Below are 20775 nucleotides of genomic sequence, written 5' to 3' on the forward strand. Positions count from 1 at the left end.
CACAGGGACTCATCTATCTATCCTAATTATAAAAACATGCAGTATTCTGAATTTCCTTAAAGTTCTTTCTGTTAACTCTGAAGATATATTGAGAAAGCTGTCATGATAGGCTGCCTTAGAGCTGGAGAACCAATGTATTTATTTACCCTCATCCAGAATGAATGGGAATTTGAGCTCCTAACTCACAGCAGCTTTCCTATGTGAAATGATGAACAGTAAGCAGCAGATAAAATGAAGATCTGAAATGGTAGAGCCTCTTTCCATATTAGGAAAGCAAATCATAAAATCCACACTTACTCTCAAATTATAAACTTGATTTGGAGAAGCCTTACCTTCTATGATCTGAGCTGCTGCACCAGCACGGATTGACAAGCCAAAGAGCAGTAGCGACAAGTCCCAGGTCCACCAGGCATGCCTGGAGCAGGTGTGCCAAAAAAAAAGGGGGAGTGGGGGAAGAATGAGACCAAAGAGTGTAACACAGAAACACATGGGGGGGAAAATAGAAAAAGTAAAATTTAGAAGCAAGAGTTCTTACCATGAGAGCATTTTCTAAAAGTCAGTGGAAAGAACTTAAGTGCGAAAAAAGTGCAGTGCACATGAGTTTTATGCTTGTGAAAATAAGAAGTTAATAAAAACTGGAGCCTGCCGTTTCGCCTCCAACGTTCAGACACAAGTGGAACAAAGGCAGCACTCAGGCTCTCTGTGTGACTCACTCACTGCAATTCACTGCTCCAGCTCTGAAATCTGACTCCGTGTAGACTTTCCTGTCAGACCACTGCCGAAAACTTCCTACTGTATTTATGGACGGACACCCCTTACTGCTGCACACCATCCCAGCGCTGTCATTACCCAGCCCTGTCTTTAACTGCTGTGTACCCTGACAGCCAGCAGCACAGCTTCTCCAGCTTCCCCTCCTGCCTGCTCATAGCCTCCACTTATTCAATAAAATACAACCTCAAACTTCCTTCCACCCAGCGTTACACAGGCTGTGATGCAAATTCTTATATGGAATGGACGTTTTCCTGCCATTTTAGCCAAACTTCATCAGAAGCAAGTTTGAAGGTATGAGCAGGACAGAGCAGCAGTTAAATGGCAACCAATGCCTGGGATTCACACCTGCACTCTCTTACAGATTTTGTCACCTACAGAGACATTCTGAAGTACAGCCTTTCCTCTGACAAGCTAAGTTTAATACCCATTTTTACAGAGATTTACACCCTGCATGTAGTTTGAGAGTATGTCCCTACCTCAGCAGCTGCACATATATGTGTCTGCTATAGAGATCCTGTAGCTGAGCATTTCTAATAGTTTCCATTAAAAGTGTTACTTCACTCCTCCCTCCTAACTCAATAAAAAGCATTTTTTTCCACTTGTAGCTCTACAAAGCTAGCACTTGCCCAAGGAAGAAATCCTGCAAGGATATGCTTGAAATTAATCTGACAATTTTTAGGTCATCAGATGTTTAACAAAGTCTGCAATTGTCACTTTTTGACTGGGGCAGGAGAGAGCTTGGAAAGTTCTGTGTATAGAAAGAGACCAGTTGGGCTTTTGGTAGATCTAGGCTGAAAAGTGCTGAAGATCACCTTAGGAGAATCAAAATTAAAAATGGATGTACCTAGGATGGGAGGTGGAAGACAGACAGGAGCAATTTTTTTTTTCAGTAATGAAAGAACAGTCCCAATCAATAAACAAAATCAGGAAAAATTTCATTTTACTCTGAATAAAATGATTGAGTTTGGGGGTGATGGTATTTATTTGGCTATTTTGGGGGAGGTTTTTACTGGGTTGTTTTAGTGGCTTTTTGTTGTTGCTGTTGTGGAGTTTTTTGATTGCTAGTTTATTTATTTACATTTTGTTAAATAGGAAATACAGAGATTAGGGCTTTAAAATCTAGAATATTCTGCTATTCTACTAAAATCTAGAATGATTCTACTCCAGACTTCTCTTTTTGGTTAGAAATCACAACAGGTCAGATCTCTCCAGGTATAATTTTAACCAAGCTGCAGACCAGTATTATTTGCTATCCACCTTCTCCACAAGGACGAGGAATGAAGAGATCAAATTATCTTTAATCAAGTGTCTTAATATAAACATACACAGTTTTATCTTCTTCAGAGGACCAAAACCCCCCTGTTTTCAGACCCATAGTACTGTATAAGGGCCTTAAAAATGTTTCATCATTTATCTTTTTGCTTTCTCTCTCCCTGAAATTTTCCCATTGTTACCACCAGCCACACTACTTACAGCAACAGTGTTTGTAACATTTGGCCAAATCATACTTTATGCCTATAACACTATATATATGTTATCCTAAGAGAAAATACTGAGGTTTTAAGTATTCATGTAAAATGCCTTTATATATGCAAGTAAGTATGTATGTATGTAAGCCTGACTTAGTCTTCCACTTTTCCCTTTTTTTTTTTCAGGTTTAATATTTAGCAACAGCTACCAAGAGCCATTGTTAGTCCTGTTGAACTATATTTTAACTCAGTTCCTTCCTTTGCTAGGAAAGAAGGAACTTTCTGTCTCTCTATCCACAAAATGTCAGTGGCTTACCTGCATAATCCTTCCTGTTGCAATGGAGTTTTAATCCAGTATATATGGCAAACATATGTCTGTCTTGGTATCTTACGGTGGACTAACATATTTAAGAGACAAATATAGAAGCAGTCTCCAGATTTATAAAACTTGTAATGAATTTTTACAGTACACACAGCAAAGACTTCTTGGATGGATTTTTCCTCCAGTTTTAGAAAACCCATAGAAATGAAGGAAGTAATGTGCTATTCATGCAAACGATCTACATGAAATGCTGCTGATAGTGCCTTTAGTTTCGGCTGGACATTTTAACATGGATATCTGGCCAGTGCTCAACATCATTATCCAACACTGGATAAAGGAAAACAAGACAGAGTATGTTCTTGACCTCTGCAGTCCATTAGTTTTGGATGGACGGCTGCGGAGGAATCCCTAAATACAAACAGTTTATTACCCCCACTGCTGTAGGTCACTGGGATTTCTTGCATATCCAGTGCTTATTTGTAGGCCCCAGAATTACTGAAGTACAGGCTTTCTGTGTCTGCTGTATCCATCTACCCACATACATCTTTCTCCCCACAAGGGCAGTGACATTTGTACACATCCACTCCGTTTTAACCTCGCTGTTTGTCTCGTCTTTTTCAAACACAGCAGGACTCCTTTGAATTAGGACATCTGTGCTTTCCTTCAGTGCTGTGTCCAGCTGTCTTCAACTAAACTGGTGTTTTCCTTCTTGTTAAAAGTCTCCATTTTCCAGGCAGAAGTTCTGTTTACTTCCCCTAGCTCTGTCAACTGATTGCACTCCTTAAGACTCCAAATGGCAGGCCACAATTCTGCTGTTGCAGTTCTTAGCCATTTACTGAATTAGTCTGGCTGGCTGTTGTTTTATTCCTCATCAGAGGGTGCTTTTTTCTTTCCTGCTGACTGCAACACAAATTTCTTAGCTGCACATTTCTATATTCGATAATTGAAGGATATAAGACTCCTAGAAATGTTCTTGTGCAAAGTAAGTGTCAGAGAAGCAGTCTGGACCCAGGCCTGAGTGAGTCAAGAACCATACTAGAAAAGACTAAAAGATTTATCTTTTGCTTAGACTTCTCCTGAGCATGTACAAATAGTTGGCATTTACCCTATCCTCTGGCAAGGAGGTCCATGCCTCAGTTGTGTATTTCATGAAGAAGTCTCTTAGTCTCTTCTTCTTTGTTTTCAGCTTAGGTCCTGCTGATGTTCTTTGATGTCTCTGAGTTCTTGTACTGAATAGGGTTCACCAAATCAGTGACCATCCTTTTGTCTCCATGCCCTTTGCAACTTAAGAGGCCTCTTTTATATATATACCCTTCCTACTTGCCTTCTTTCTGCACTAAGTGTGAACTTTCTTGGCTGCTTCTTGTACTGCAGCCATTCCACACCTCTCGTGATCTTTTTAGTCTTTCTCACAGTTTCTGTGTTCTAGGACATAACTTTTGATCTCTGGTGGAGTCAAGAGAATCATAACTGCACACAACACAGGTGATCCCAAGACACCCTGAGTGACATAGCAATGTACTCTCTCCTTTTTCTGGTGAGGAAGACAACTGATGTGCTTTCTTCCATGAAGATGACATCTTCATGGAACTCCCATAAGCTCAGTAATTTGCACTTTAGATATATTTTTGTGTGCAATTGGGGTTTTCCTCCCTCTGAATAAATTCATAACAAATGGTAGAAATTAATGTAATCTATCATTTAATTCTACAGTTATTCCCTCTTAGAAGATCCTTTTGGAATTCTTTGCAATCTGTCCCATCCTTACTATGGGATACTATGATACGGCAGGCGGGACAATATATGAAGAATTTCAGTGGTGACAAATCTCTACTGCTAGGGCTGCCTCTATATTCCTGAAATTTTACCTCTCTTTTAACAAGTTGTTCACTCACAGAGTCATTTCTTGTGCCTTGGCTTCCTGAAAAGCCAGTCAGTCTGAGTACTCACTTAGGATTACTGCAGGGTGCATCAATTTATCCAGAAACTCTGAATGACATTTTGGCTTTGAATATGATCAGCTGCTAAACAGATAATTTCACAGTGGTTTGGCAATACACTTTCAGAAGCTTAACAGATGATTCAGTATCTGTTTTTCTGCATTTTTCTCCTTTAAACAAAGCACCTTAGGAAAAAGAAATCTAAAAAAGCATATTATAGTACATACTTCTGAAGGAGTAAGAGTGTAAATTTATGTACCTGAAGACAGGACTGTAGCAAACCCTACAGATGGGTACAAATTAAGGCCACATAGCAAAAGAATTCTGGCATTTTCTGGTTCTTTAGTACTTAATTTCAATTAATTTGATTTTCTGCCTACTCTATCCCTTCCTCACAGCACTATAAAAAGCATTGGAAAAAAATGTTAAATCTTTCCCAGAGCGGGGGCTGATTGGCAAAGAAGGCAAAGAGGAATCAGGGACCTGAAGCTTGCAATGGAAATCCTAGAAAGGAAGGAATCCTCCATCAATACTTGCATGGGGAGATGATTTTTGAAAAGGAAGAGACAAGGTCTGTTGGGCACACAGGTGAGTGGGAAAGTGGATGCATAATACAGAAAAAAAGAGGAGAGTGAGACTGAGTGAAAAGCCTGGGAAAACAAGCTGAGGAGAGGTGAGGACAAAGCTGAGATGACTAAAAGCCAGTTGGGAAGCAGAAGGAAAGGGAAGAGCTGGTATGTTACCTGATATTGGGTAGCAAATACACCAAAAATAAATGTTTAGGCATATATATTTCTCCTCTACAAACTCTGACTCAGTTTTTTGCCAGGCAGCTTGACAAGAAGAAGGAAAACTCTGTGATATTTCTGTTATAAGCAAGCATCCATGAAACCTATAGGCAAAACAAGACTTGTGCAACACTCTAATATTTCAAGCAGTTTATGCTGTGAAAAAGGATATTTCTGGTGGCACTTGCAAGTGTCAGTATGCCCCTGTCCATTTTTTAGTTTGTGTTCTAAAATGAAAAACCACTGAAAATATTAACCAATTATTTGACAGACTCACAAAAAAATTGTAATTTCCAGAAATGGCAGAACTGTTTCTGGTGAAGTTTCTGGTATTGGCATGAGACACTAAGTCAGTGTTTACAAACTGTTTAAGCAGTTGAAATTATTCAGCAGGGCATGTGGGACAACTCTAAAACCAAGCATAAATAGATGTTCTGCTTGTAATTTAAACTTGTGTACATGGCAACACTGATCCTATTAGTATACTAAATTAATTTATCATGAGCAGAAGGGTACATCGTTTTAAAGCATATTTAAAAAATAAGTCTTAACCATATTAAGTACATGCATTGCACTGAAAGGCTCCATTCAGGCTAAATGTCACACATTCCTTTTATATGAATAAACCCAGAAAGAATTATATGCAGCACTTTTGCTGTCTGTCTCCATGTGCAGCTGAGTTGGAGCAACATTTTCTCCTCCACACACACGCTCACATGGCCTGTCACAGGGGGCAGAAAGCAAAACCTTCACTGGAATCCCTCTCCCCTTCTGTGCAAGCTAACTTGACTCAAATATTTGTCTTGTAAAAATACTTATAGAGCTTGACCCAGAGTGACCTTAGTGATTACTTTTGACACTGCCTTGAGATAAACCTGTAAAAATCCTGCTCTTCTGTACTGGGACAAACCTCTCTTCCCACTGGCTTATATGAAGTAGGGTTTTCAGAAAAGTAAAATCCTACTTTTTAAGCCAGCCACAAGGTGATGCAAATGTCAAATCCTTTATCACGTTAGATTATTTTCTCAAATTTCTGCTTTGCAAATCATCACTATAACATGGACAGGATAAGTCAAGAGCAACTGATGTCACCTGCTTGTACTTGGGCAAAGCATCTGACCCTGTCCTGCATGATGTCCATGTCTCTAGACTGGAGAGACATGGATTTGAAGGATCAGTGGATAAGGAATTGGCTGGATGGTCACACCCAAATAGATGGTCAGTGGTTCAGTGGAGACCAGTGAGGAGTAGCATTCCTCAGGGGTCAGTGCTGGGACTGGAGCTGTGCAACATCTGGACCAGTGACATGGACAGTGGGATCAAGTGCACTCTCATGGGTTTAAACTAGGAATGACCATGGAGGGACAATTACCAGCAGTCCCGTGAGACTGGGGTGGTAGGGCTGATGAGCAAAAGGCATGGGGTGAATGTTGTCACAAAGACAGAAATCAAGACTTAAACAGGGACACCTCCAGAATTTGCTTGTGACCAAAGCAACATCACTGGAAAAATCCAGGCCTTTGGGTTCTGGATGCTCTCAGAAGTGCATGTACACAACACAGGGAATAAACATGATGAATTAGAGGTCTGTGTGCATCTGCAGGGCGACAATCTTATTGCAATCATGGAGACATTGTGGGATGGCCTACAGGCCATTCCTGCTGCCAGCAAGTTGACAGAAGTGGTCCTTCCCCTCTGCCCAGCTCTGGTGAGGTCACTCAAGGAATGCCATGTCCTGTTCTGGGCTCCCCAGCGCAAAAGGGATGTGACCATAACGGAGAAAGTCTAATGAAGAGCCACAAAGAGGGTGAAGGGACTGAAGGGACTGAAGGAACTGATTCCTTCCCAGATCCCTTCCCCCCTCAACCATCTGTGCTTTTGGGATTGTTAATATAATGGAATCTTTGACAGCCTAATTGAAGGATCACCATTAGTCTTCATCTAATTATTGCAGAAGAAGAATGGAAAATAAAGTAGCTAGAGTACTAATATATAGGAAAAGATGCAGTAATTGCAGCAACACCATAAAAAAATCGAATACACACCATTTTCTTAGCTTCTAACCCTTTCCTGATGTTATGCTCATCTTTTCACTGTTCCTCTGGGTCCTAGTCTTGGTGGTTTCACTCTGGTGTTGGCCATGGGGACAAGGTCTTAGAGTAACTTCTCAGCATCTGGACACCTTTACTGGAGGGAATACTATATTTTTGCTGATTGCTTCTTCTTCCTCTAACCTAATATACATTTGCTTTGAATTTAGGACTTTTTATAAGTTGTAAGCAAAATCCAGGACATAAAAGATAAGATATTAAGTGTAACTAAGCTATAAATTAAAACTAAAATCCCAACACATATTGTGATAAAATTTTCAAATAATAGAGGTGTCAGAACAGAAGTTTCTGATTTGATGAAGTTTAACAGGCGCAGCTCTCACCAGCTGTCAGTGGAAAAAAGCCACTCAAGGCCACTGTGTGTGGTGCTCTCAATATGATGGCTACATTTGCTGGCAGGATGATCTATTCATGTTTGTGTCTAAAAAACATATTTCTGATTAACCCAAAATTTCACTTTCAAAGTGACAAGGCTCCATGTTACAGGGAGGTAGCTTTATTTGCCAACACAGCATAGCAGTGTCAAAGATCTTTGAAAGACATTTTCTTCCCTCTTCAAATCTCCTTTATCCAATAGCTCAGCTACCATTATATTACTCAGAGAAAATTAAGATATCCAGCTATCTTAAAATTGGAAGAAATTTGTAAGGATTAGGAGAGCTGATTATGCTCAAAAGTAGAAAATATCAAAACATTTTCAAATAATCTTTAAATTATTCTGTTGGTAAATTATTTTTTTAAAATGTTTAGAAAATCCATACCATCCATTTTTAAGGCTAAAGAGCCATTAAAAATGTTCAAAGCAAAGCACCATTTAAATAAAAATGACAATTTTTTTGTCTTAAGTTCCACTTTTCAATTTAGAGAATGGAATTGTTTTTCTGCAAGAATAGCGTTGAGATATTCATCTGTCAAAGAACTTTAAGGACAGTATATGACCACTTTAGTCTGGCACCAAATTTTACAGACAAATTCATTCTTTTATCCAAGTATGTCTGTTTCTGCTTCATCCATGTATTTTTGGAAAATGCATTCCAAGTGGCAGATTATTTTCATGCAATTTTGTGAGCTGTTCTCCCTCTCCCCTCGAAATACAGCAAATTCTGCCTCCCATATTGCCAATCCTGTCCAATCTGCCAATCTCCAGTTGAGATTTCTCTTCTCCTGATCCCTTTCTGTGTGAGACCTCTGGAATGCCAGTTCAAGAGAAGACAGCAGAGGTTAAAACTGAAATTTGCCCACAGGCAGTGAGATTGGTCATTAAGGGAGCAGGGGAGAGAAAAGCTGGGCATTTCAGTACCGCAGAAAGGAAACACACAATGCCAGCAGGACACAAAGTGTGTTTATGCTGTGTGTGACTGTTACAGGATAGCTACCACCCACACTTTTGAGACAGAAATAAACACATTACCCACACTTGTACTTGGACTCTTTAACCAAAATTTAAAATGCAGTTATTTCTATATCTTAAAAAAATATGATGCGGGCAAAACAAGCTTTGAGCAACACCATGTTGTAAGTCTGACTTTTTTTCATTGTTTCTGTTTTAGGAAGAGGTGTTTGACACACAAACACACCCAATGATGCTTTACACAAAACTACTCAAAAGTAATAAGAGACCCTCTTTCACAAGTTAAACAAGCAGATGACTTCTGACACAGCAGCAAGGAGTGTTCAGCACTGCCAGGAATATTCACACAAGGTTTATGACTAGAGGTGATCCTTCTTAAACAGCTCTCAGCAATGCACTGATAACAACAGGGTTGGGAAGGGCAGTGGGAAGAGACCAGGGAGCAGAGAAGCCTGGCTGCATCTGTGTGCATACTTCATGCAATGAAGAGACTTCATATAATAAAGACTCCTAAGGATCTTTGTCAAAACAGACTCTAAGCTATCACCACCAAACTTAAAATTGAAAGGTTATTTTCACCTACTACCTCTTGAAATGAAATTTAATTGTCTAAAGGTTTAATCACAGATTAAGTAGAAGAAATTACCAGTGACAAAGCAGTTCTGTGCTTTAGCCAGGTAAACGATGCATTCCCTAATACATATTTGGATAAATAAGAATAAGTTTATTTACCTTACTGTCCCCAGAGAGATGCAGAACATGTTTCCTGATTTCCTGGAGATTTGCATCATATATCCTCTAGCTGATCAGCTCACATCCTGCACATGCTGCTTCCCAGCACACCTTCTGCCTGGTCTGCTGTGCTGCAGCAGCTCTCTGAGCAGTGTTGGACCCTGATGGGCCTGCCTGTGTTCAGAAGAGACACTGAGTGCAGTCCTGCTGTAACAGTGGGAGCACTGGTCTGGTGGGATGGAGGCTCTCATTCCCACAAAAGCCATGAGAACAGCTATGGGGACAGGAAAGTTCTATCTTTGACAGCTCTACTCTACTAATTTTGGCTGACATTAGCCAAGGAGATCTACATTGTTTTGCCTGTGCATCAAGACTCTACTTCTGCTAATTGCAGTGGCTGTTGTTAGTGAATCATCTTAGAAGTTCATATTTTTTTTCTCCCTTTGTTGCTGAGATGCAATGAGCTTTACTTTGTTCATGGGTTAAAAACAAACAACTGTAAAAGCTTAGCTTGCACTTTGATGATACAAATTCTTTTGCATTGTTTGCTTCCTAAATAATAAACCCTAAAATTTTGCTTAGCAATAGTAAATTAATTAATGATGTGCCAACATTCTCTGGCTTTTTGGTTCTACTTATGATGGCTTTTAGCTACAAAATACTTTATCATTATTTTCTTCCTTGCTTAACACACAAATCAGGATGTGCTAACCAACTCACCCTGTATTTTACCCCCAGCTAACAGAGAGTCTTGTAATACCTGAACACCAATTACATGAACAGTAAGTCTGTTCTGAATCGCCTGTGTTCACACCTCATTGCTCCAGAGAGCAGCTGAGCAGTGCAGACAAGCATGTATTAATTTCCCACAGCCCTGAGTCTCACCCTCCTTTCCCACTCCATCACTGTAACACCTAATTATAAGCATATTTTTCTTTCAGGTCCCAGTCCCTGCTTCTGTCTTCATATTCTCATAAGCTGTAAGCCCAGTTTCTATCCCACTTCATTCCTTTCAACAACTTTTTTTATCAGACCTTGTAGAATTATTTTAGCTTTCTGTATAACAGAACCTAGGGAAGACAACCTGGGTAGGAAATAGTAGTAGTTAATTAAACAAAGCTGAACAAATACAAATAATTTAAGGACATGAGCCAGTACTCTGAATGCCAAGCACACCAACACGCACTTCTCCCCAGCACACACACAGCACACTCCTCAAGCCCTTCTAGAAGTCTAGTCAACTCCCAAATGGGAAAAAATCATTATCATTCCCTTCCAGTGTTTTCTTTTCATCAATTTTAAATTATCATGCTTCAAGTTTCTGCTTGTGTTTATGTGATAGGATTAAATGAACAGAACACCTGAAAGAAGGCCTGAGATACACCTGAGATACACCTGAGATACACCTGAGATCCACCTGGCAATGTGGTCCTTCTGCCACACTGTGATACCTCCTGCTCTGGCAGGAATTGGGTGTCAATGTGTTGGCAGTGTCAGCCACTCCTCAAGACATCAAACATTATTCCCTGCCTATAAGGATAAGCTAACCTGTTCATATTGTTGCCTAGTCAAGATCTCTGACAACACTTCTGCTTTTATCATCCCTGAAGGATGGGTATACACCTTCTGTCACCAGGATATTTTCTGAAAAATCCCTTCGCCAGGATTTTGGATTTTTGTCCTGAGTAGCTGAGAAGACTCAGAAAAGAAACGTAAACAATAATTATCTGATTGCTTGTGATGTGGTCTGGAGCTTGCTTACCAATTGTGCATCTTTGATTGCACAATTCAATGTGAATTGTTTTTAATTAATGACCAATCCCAGTACAGCTGTGTCAGACTCTGAGTCTGTCACGGGTTTTTATTATTCATTCTTGTCCAGCCTTCTGATGTATCCTCTCTCTTTCTTTAGTATAGTTTAGTATATAATATATCATATCATAAAACAAAATAATAAATCAGCCTTCTGAGGACTTGGAGTCAATTCTCATCTCTCACCTCGTCCTGGGCACCCTCACAACACAACAACCTTCTACTTGGTTCTCAGGGTTTTCCTCCAACTGCCTTGCCCAGCTGGAGTAGCCACAAACCCCCAGTCTTCCTCAATGACTATGTAAAACCCACTGCTTTGGTGTGCTGGTTACCCAAAAACACTGACAAAAGGAAAGGAAAAGGATTGTATGCTTTGCAAAGAGGAAGTCAAAGAGGGAAAAATATATTTTTGCTCATGGTACTTTTACATCAGTCAGGATCATGCATGAGATATTGCACTGTGCAGCAATAGAGAAAGAGAGAAGATATATTTATTTTTCTCTTCCAAGACTGAAGGTAATCTCAAAGTTTTTAAAAACAAACAGCAGTTTAAAGTGATACATGTAACAATCAATCAAAAAAAACCAAGAAAAATTTATTTTGAAAAACAAGAGCTGAAGATAATTTTCTGAATAATAGTTGTAAGTGAAACAGGGAGAAGTGGCTCTTAGATTTTGGATTTTCCAAAAGGGAAGCATGGCAGTTATTTATAATTCTGCTTCTTGGAAGAGAACAAAACAAGACAAACAACAAAAGCAGAAGACTTAACAACCACAAACTGCTAGTTTTTCAGACTTTCATACTTCTGTCCTCCATGCCCAGCTTCTATGTTTTCTTGAGTATTGCCCAAAAAAATGGAGCAGTATGTATCAACCAGCTACACCTGCAAAGGCAACAGTGGGAAATGCCCAGACTAGAAGTGGGAACTTACAAAAGTAGTTAAGAATTTATTTTGAGACAATTTTGATAGCTGGTAATAAACCAGTAAAGAAAAAAATCTTGGTTGGATTTTTTTGGCACACGTTTGGAACATGCAAACAGCAGGAAAAGCTGAATGTTTAATTTAAAGCTGAGTGCATTTGGTGAGGTGTGACCAGTGTGAAAGTGACAGAGAGTCTGTGCAGGTTTGTGAAGTCCTTACACTGATCAAGGCTTTGTTTTGGTCACAGAGCTTCTGCTCTCTTGCTGAGGAATTTTCTCCCTTTCCTTTAGAAGTGCTACAAGCAGCAGGAGACAGGGCACTGAGTCAGTTGGTTCCTGGCTAGGGCAGCTGCTGCTGCGGAGCAGAGGGATCTGTCAAGCAAAGTTTGTGTTTATGGAGGTGACTTGCCAAAAAACACCTGAAGTTTTGCATTGTTTCAATTTTTATAACCAGCCATGATGTTACCATGTAGTAAAATGGGATTTTACAAGCACTTGTTTGCACTGATGAAGAAACTTGTGTTTCCCTGGCTCCAAGAAAGCATAAACAAAGGAGAAATGGAAAAAAACAAGTAAGATTAACAGAAGGTTCTTTTAGCACAGACTCATTTTAACTTTTCTGAAGCAGTATAATCCAATGCAGATGTTCATTTGCATCATTCTTGGCAACTGTGTCAGATGAACTTCCTCTCCTCAGTAACATTTTCTCAGGGATTTATTGTCCCTTTGTCAGTCTGCCCTTAAATTGCTCATTCCTTTCATGTGACAGTGAAAACCCAAAACGGTGACAAATCAAGCTAAACACATGAAAGAACTACAAGAAAATAGTAACATTATGTAAAAGCAAATGCAATATTTAAGTGATTTAAGTACCAAGTACAACGACCTCTGCTTTTGTTTCATCATTTCTGATAGCAGAGATGATAGTGGTAAGGAGTCCTTTATTAAGTCAAAATAAACCAAATAATTACATAAGAAAATTAGAGAGATGAAGAGAGATGTCCAAGCGACACGGACAAGGTTTACAGTTAGTAACAAATGTATATAAATGTGCTTCCTCTGATTTTTTTTTCAATAGTCTAAAGCATTAGGTTGTCAGATAAATGATTTTTACTCACAACATGAGTGTGCAGCTTCTGATAATACGAGTGTGGAGGAGAAGGCAGTACTGCCAAGTTCTTCAGCATTCAAGTTGTTCTTTTAGTTGCAAACTTTCCCTTCGCTTTGTTGCAAAAATGTTACAGATGGTCAAAGCTTTGAGTGAACCCAGAATATTAATTGTTCTAAGAGCCTCATTAGGGACCTTCACTCTCACTCTACCAGGAGCTCTACCTAAGATCAGGGGGTTTCAGTCTCTGGGCTGCAGTGCAGATGTAGCTATTTGTGCTCCTATTCCTGTTACTACCCTGACTCCAAAAAACCTGTGCTATTTCATCACAATTCTGTCTCCATTAGCACTAGCTGAAAATGTGTCAAAGAATTCAAAATATGTGTATGTTAGGATATTTTAGGGAAATGTCTGCTTTGGGGAAATTCAGTTGGAGAAAAGCACAGTTAGGAATCACTAATTCTCCTTATGCTAAAAATAGTTTAACCAAGCCCTGATTTTATGAAACTCTAAAAGGAAAACATTTTACATTAAGCAATCTTTATATTAACTTTTTTTTTTTTCCTTGAGAATACTAACTGGAGTCCTCAATCTCAGACTCCTATCTCCTCCTTTAAAAGTGACTGAGAAAAAATCACTTCACAGTGTGACTGTTCTGGGAGTTTAATGTAATGAATGTCTGTCAGGGGTTGCCAGATCAAGCCCAAGAGAGGCAGAAGAGCCATTTCCCCAGGTCCTGCCTGTGGAGAGGCTGAGCAGGTGCTCCCCAGAACACAGAAGCTTACACAATATCAGAGTACACCTGGCCAGCCACACAGACCAACACGGACAGAGCACAAAGCACTCCCAAGGAGCACCATCCTGTTCCTTCCTGTGACTGATGAGGATGGAAGCCCACCCTAACATGCAGCCTGTCCAGCTGCTGTCCCCTTCACCCTCTGGTCTTTCAGCTGCCTCTCACACAGGGACACACACATGCAAACAATTCTCTCCGACAGCTGGTCCAGTTCTGTGGCCCTGCCAGCAACCAATCCCCAGCCCCACCTTCTGCTCACTCCAGCAGCCAACTCACACACCCTCTGGTCTCTCCAGCATCCAGCTCAGACTTAACAGTCTCAAGTCCATTTCCTGCCACCTAAGCCTCCAGGCACTCTCATCCACACAGATTGACTCCATTAACCAGGAGAAAGGCATGGCCAGGAAAACAGACGGACCAGACATCTATTTACACACAACCAGTCCCTTTTTTCTGCCTTATCCAGCTCTTTTCCCATGACTGTTCCTCCCCAAACTGTTGTGAGTGCTCCACCTTTAGTTCTTCCCTTTATCAATCCCAATAATTAGTCCCACACAGCTGTTGGGCAGTGACTTCCTCCACTCCAGCTTAAAGCACATTTCACACGGAATGGTTGACAGGAGTCAAAGGTATGAGTTGGAGGCTGGTGATGGCATTACATGGCTGTGCCAGAAATGCAGCAGACAATGTCTGCTCCAGGATTCCTGCACTGACACGTAGTTTGAATGCAGCACAAGCTGTGCCTGCAGTCACTCAAACTAAAATATTTTAAAAGTGTGGTTGTGGCTGTCTCAGCTGCAAGTTCATTACACTGCGGAATATAAACCAGACTTAAACAGGTCTAGGAGTGCCTGCATAAAGATGTTTATCATTTTAGGGAAAATAATTTTAACAAATTTCTTGTGTGGAACTAATGAGAATGCTTGTCAAGAGTAAGACTCATTTGTCATTTTAATATTTATATGTTCCTACATGCGTTGGCCCTCAACACTAACAGGACATCCTGAGAGGGATGGATAATGCTCTCCACTATATAGAAATCACTGTCTATACTTCGGTACTTCCTTTTATTTTATTTTTTGTTTGTTTGTTTGTTTGTGTGTTTGTGTGTGTGTGGTTTTGTTCTGTAGGTTGGTTGGTTTGTGTTTTTTTTTTATTTTGTTTTTGGTTTGGGATTTTTTGGGGGGCAGGGTTGGGTTGTGTTTTAGTTTTTTTTTGTAGTTGTTGTTGTTTTTAAGAAGAATTCAGGTTTCTGAACAATTACTTACCTCTCATGAAACTGTTGTGCTGCAACAACTTGAAACCCATTCCTGTTTAATCTTGAAAATTTACCATTTCTGATCTGAAAAGGGTGACACAAAGGCATAGAAAATCTGCTCTACGCAAAATCCCATGGCACATTCCAAAAACTGAACCTGCAAACAAATTAGTCATGCTAATTGTAACATGGAAAATGTACCAGTAATTAATTGCTGGAATGAAAATCTATGTTCTTTCTTACCTGGGGGAGTTCCAAAGTAATAACTCTGGATCAGTGTTGGGTTTTTTTAACACTTTTATCTGATGCTTAAAGTATTATCCAAAGTAGGAGTACTCTTCAGTCTAATTTCCTGTCAGCGGAAGAGAATTCCCCAAAATATATTTACAATACAGGATTTTGTGGCAGTTCTAACTGTACCAAAAAACCCCTTTGCATTGCTTATTCCACAATCTGATACCCTTTGGCTGTGACTCCCATCTCATCACTGAAAGTTTTGATTCAAATAGCCAACACCATTTTACCTTGACTAAAACTAGTGAGCAAAAATTTTCAAGATAAAGCAAGATCTTCACATACAGTTCCTTGTTATTTCCCTGGGCAATGTGAGATGATGTGAGAGCACTGTGAAAGCAAAAGGATAACACTGGGGTCAGGACTAGGGCCCCTGCTGACTCGCATCAGTGAGAGGTACAGGTAGTCCTAGTGACTTCTCCCTTGCGCACAGGGTGGCTGTGGAAGAGACCACGGCTCCTGTGACACCCCATTTTTTCACCTTTTACACAGAAATAGTACACAGACATGTCCAAACATCTGGTTCACGCCTCAGAAGGAGGTATTCAGAACCCTGGTAAACTTCTTATTTCATTAAAATAAGGGGAGAAGTTAAATTAATTTTATGAAGCCTTTTAAATAAGCTCTGCGCTGGCAGAGGAATCACTTGCAGGGGGTTAATTTGCTTTCCACTGAAAAAAAAGTGGTTGTGTGCTTTTAGTGAACTTTTTATTTTTGATTAAGGAAAGTAATAGCAAAAATTTTCATAGAATTTAATGAGCACATTCAGGGCTGTATCCTGGGAAAAGCCAAGCTGGCACACAAAATTTCCTTTCCACTACCACTGCGTATATTAGTTGCCCCATTGAGATTTAGGAATAGGCCAGCAGGAAAATTTCAACACGTGTAGTTTCTCAAAGACTTGGGCAACTGAAGACTAAGAGCAAGGCCAGTCAGGTGGAAGGTAAGGACAGTAATTCACAGCCAGGGGCAGCAGATAGGCAAGACTATGACAGTCAGCACTAAGTTTGCTTTCAACTGCTCCGAAGCAAAAGCCTAAGTGAAATCCAAAGCCTAGAAATGAAATTTCCATCAGTACAAATCTGTCCATGGTTTTTCATCAATTCTCATGCTCATGACTCTTCAGTGTGCTTACTAAACTGGCAAAGAGTTATTCTGTTCATTTCTGCTGTGCAAGTAAGAACATTTGGCTTACAGCATGAAAGCTGAGAACCAGAAGAAGAATTTGCATGGATGTACAGCCAGGGGCAGCAGGAGAAGGATGGAAAGACCATTTGCTCTCTTTATTTTTACCAGTTTTGAACACCACAAGAAGCCCATCATGCCCAAAACTCTGCCCACATATGAGACAAAATGAGGAAAACAACAGAAAACTTATTCCAATTTAAGCAGATTCTTTCAAGCTAGTACTTCATCTTGCACTGCATATTTACAAATTGAATAAGCACAGTGAAATGAGTAAATAACTATGGATCATTTCTTCATGTCCAGTAAATCTGTAAGTAGTTGGAAAAAACATTTTTGAAAAGTGTGCCTAGTCCCACCTTCCCGGGTCTCTGTGGCAGTGTGTAGTCTATGACAGAAAAAGGAAAGATCTCTGAAAAATCAAACAGGTTACAGCAGATGGACACACTCCTACTGCAATCTGCTCTCCCCAGGATCACTTTGAGGCACCGGAGCAAAGCCGTGCGTGAGAGTTGCTTGCCTGCAGATAAACAGAAGGTTTCTTTCACTACAGCTAATGCCTCACATTTTCTTGATATGAATATTAAGGATATAGGAATTTACTGGCTCGTCTGAATAAACACCACATGTGCAGCTGTACTAAATATGCCAGCAGTGCACAGAGTAGAGCAGTTTTGTTTGCTCAACACGATGTGTTAGCCATGTATAAAATATACACAGTCACTATACCTATGTATAACTCTATGCATAATTTATTACAATAGTCATATATTTTATTATGTAGCTAAGAATTGGAAAAAGTTGATCATATTTAAAAATCATAAATGGCTTTCACCCCCATGTATACTGTGTATTAGTTATTTGTTCTTACAGGTGTTTGGGATCAGAAAAATCCATGAGTCAGAGTCATTCAGTCAAGAAATGCAGTGATAATATCACTGGTGCTTGAGATAAAACAAAGGTGATTGTTATAGATCAGCTCTTCCTGGGGATCTACAGAAGCAATATCCTAAAGCTGTAGTTATTATAACATCCACTTATTCTGTCACTTCACAGTGGCTTGATATACTTTCAGGATCTAGACTTTCTGAATTTCCAGAACAAACCTCAATAGGAAAAAAGCAAATATTTTTTTCTTAATGCAGTAGCAGTCTTTGTATTCTTTATATATGAACACAAATCTTCCTGCAATTTTTGTAAGAATTGAAAAAAATCATTTCAAAGAGATTGATGTTGTTGAATAAACTCAATATTATTAATAAATATGTTGATTAAATTGTTAACAGTATCCTTGTACCTTTCTGCTGTCATACTCCAGTCAAATGAAGATTTAATACAAGAAAGAGCAACCAAACTAAATTTTAAGAGTTGGATTTCATCTTGAAATAAGTAGTGGTCAACTACGGGTTTTCTTTGCATAGGGACAGAGAGGGCATTTTAAAGAGCATTAGAAGACATTACATCTTCCTTCTGCTTCTGTCCTGGCTTACCCTGGAGAAAAACTCTTTCCTGGACTAAGAAGAAGCTCTATAAAAGCACAAGAGTGCACATGCAAAACATATACATGATTGCTTTGAGACAAGGACTTTTCACGGAGAAATGCAGTCAGAAAAGGACACAGAATCAGAGTGTGCCGAGCAGTTGGCAGCTCAGGTAGTACAGACACAACGTGGTAAGGAAGAGTGAAATAAAGCTCCCTGATTTTCCTTCAGAATACATCTCCTTATCTCCTTCATGGGCACAAAATCTGCAGGTGATGAGGGCTCAGATTCCATTCCTGTGTGAAATCTCAACAGCCTCAGCTTTGCAAGGACCTGTGTATTTGAGAACTAATTGCAAGAACCTGGTCCAGGATTGCCCTTCTGTAGGTGTGGGAGTGAGCAAATGCAGCAGGTAGTGGGGCTAATTGCTTCAAATCTTCTTTCTTTGGAGATGCTCCATAAGCAATCTGACCTAAATTGGTCCTACCTTGGGCGGGGGATTGGACCAGTTGACATCCAGAAGTCTTACAGTGTGAATTCCAGGAAGGGTCTGTGATTCCACAGGGGCTTTTGGAGGGGCTGAAGAAGGTAAGGGCCGTTCACCACACAGCCAACATGCAGTCCTGAGGTCCATGAGCAGAGAGACCAATACCAAGCCTGCCTTTTATATGTCCTTCAGAAGATGACATTTGGAGCAAGAAACTGTCCTTGTAAAGCCCATCCACAGCCATAAAGAAATGGATCTTTTCTGGGAAGTATACATTGCATGTTTGGAGTGAGGTAAACACAGAATCCAGGCTGGGATTGTGATAGGCTGGACTGTAACAGGCATCAGTGAGAAGGGGCACTCATGGGAATACTGCTGCAGCACTCTTTAGATAAAGATTAAATAAATTGTTCAAAACTACTTAACAGTCAGTAGCAAGGCCAGGCATAGGCAATTATAAAACTAGGAATGATCCAGCTCAAACATATCAATGACATGATCTGATTTTCTTTTTATAAAAATACTTAGTATTCTGTTGAATAAAGCTTGAAAAACAATAATGTAACAAGCCATGTGCAAATATTCACAGTAAACATACAGTTTTATTTCAGCAAGTCAATGAAAAGTATTTCAAATACTATAAAATGCAACTTAGTTAATCTCTTCAGTAAATGCTTGCTGAGCACTCTAGCTTCCCAGTTAATAAATGTGGGTGATTAAAAAAGGGAACAGTAACAGAGAATCTATACACACCATACTATGCTGTTACTGAGGTGCTGAAGGCAAACTGAAGAATAGTGACAGAAGTGGTAGAAGAAGAATAAAGCTAACAAAGGAAAGAAAAAAAAGTTGCATTTATTTGACAGGATGAACATTCAGAGATGAAACCTGGATCACCTCCCGTTTATGTATCTGACTAATTGCCCTCAGAAGGTTTCAAATCTAGCCAAGGATGTGGAGAAGATTGTACATTAGACAAGGGTCCAAGTATTTAAACAATTGTAACAGTTGCAGGGCAGGTTTGCAGGCAGACTTATGTTCCTTGGAGATCTAAGTTTTTCAAAATGCAGACACCACACTATGAAGGACATCTGAGGTGGCATTACTCTGCATTTAGCTCCAAGGGGCTGGTGCCACCAGGCAGGACTCCAGATGTGGGGCCTCATCCACAGTCCAGGATGGGGGTTCAGTCCTGCTTCTGGCTGGATGTGTGCACATGCAGCTGCAGGAGGTTTGCTTCTGGCAGCTTGGGACAGCAGGATTTCCCCCAAAAGGAGAGCCAAAAATTGTCTACCTTCTAACATACTACCCCCTCCCAAAAAAAAAAAAAAGAAAAAAAAAGAAAATTGGTGTCTGGTTTGTGGTGGTTTTCTGTTTGGTTGTTTATTTCTGGTTTTGTTTTGTTTTGTTTTCTGTGTGTTGTTTTTTTTTTCTCCCAAGCCAAAGATTGTTGCTCTTGTCTTCTCATTTCTTTGATCAAAGCCTTAGCAAAAAGTTAATGCTTCAAGAAAAATTCACCAATTCTGTTTCTAATTATTTTCTTTTTTTTTTTTTTTCATTTTAATGAGAAACCTGTTCATAGTTAGTGTCTTAAGAAAGGACTAAGCCCTGATGTGGATAATGAAATTCAGATTTGGAGGATAAAAACTTTAGGAGAACTGAATCTGACTTTTGGTTTCCCTGTCAAAGGAGTCAACATGAATCTTCTGTTCCATTGAGAGCTAGATTACACTCCTCAAAGGTTCCAGTGATTTAGCTATATGAAACTTGACATAACTTACTGTTACATTTTAGAAGTGTTGGTCTGCATTGTATTTATTATTCGATCTACAAATAATTGAAAATTAGAGTAATAATTGGCAGCAGGTTAATGCAAAAAAGAGGGCTTTCAGAAAAGCAAATGCTGTTCTAGTTCCCATGGCACCATTCCCAATATTTGTTTTATACTC

The 20775-nt window shown here is 39.7% G+C and overlaps 1 protein-coding gene across 1 annotated transcript in view; it reads right to left on the bottom strand.

Annotated features, from left to right (window-relative positions):
- Positions 1 to 18973, bottom strand: part of LOC311154451 (collagen alpha-1(XV) chain-like) — a gene marked incomplete at both ends in the record, with an annotated part of 133419 nt that extends 114446 nt beyond the window's left edge. Inside the window, 3 exons of the mRNA XM_084206981.1 lie at positions 333 to 415; positions 15390 to 15463; positions 18827 to 18973. Of these exons, the coding sequence (XP_084063107.1) occupies positions 333 to 415; positions 15390 to 15463; positions 18827 to 18973 (304 nt within the window). The remainder of the gene's footprint in view (positions 1 to 332; positions 416 to 15389; positions 15464 to 18826) is intronic.
- Between the last annotated feature and the right edge of the window lie 1802 nt (positions 18974 to 20775).

Source organism: Fringilla coelebs (genome assembly GCF_963513975.1).
Source record: "Fringilla coelebs genome assembly, chromosome: 1".
Taxonomy (NCBI): domain Eukaryota; kingdom Metazoa; phylum Chordata; class Aves; order Passeriformes; family Fringillidae; genus Fringilla; species Fringilla coelebs.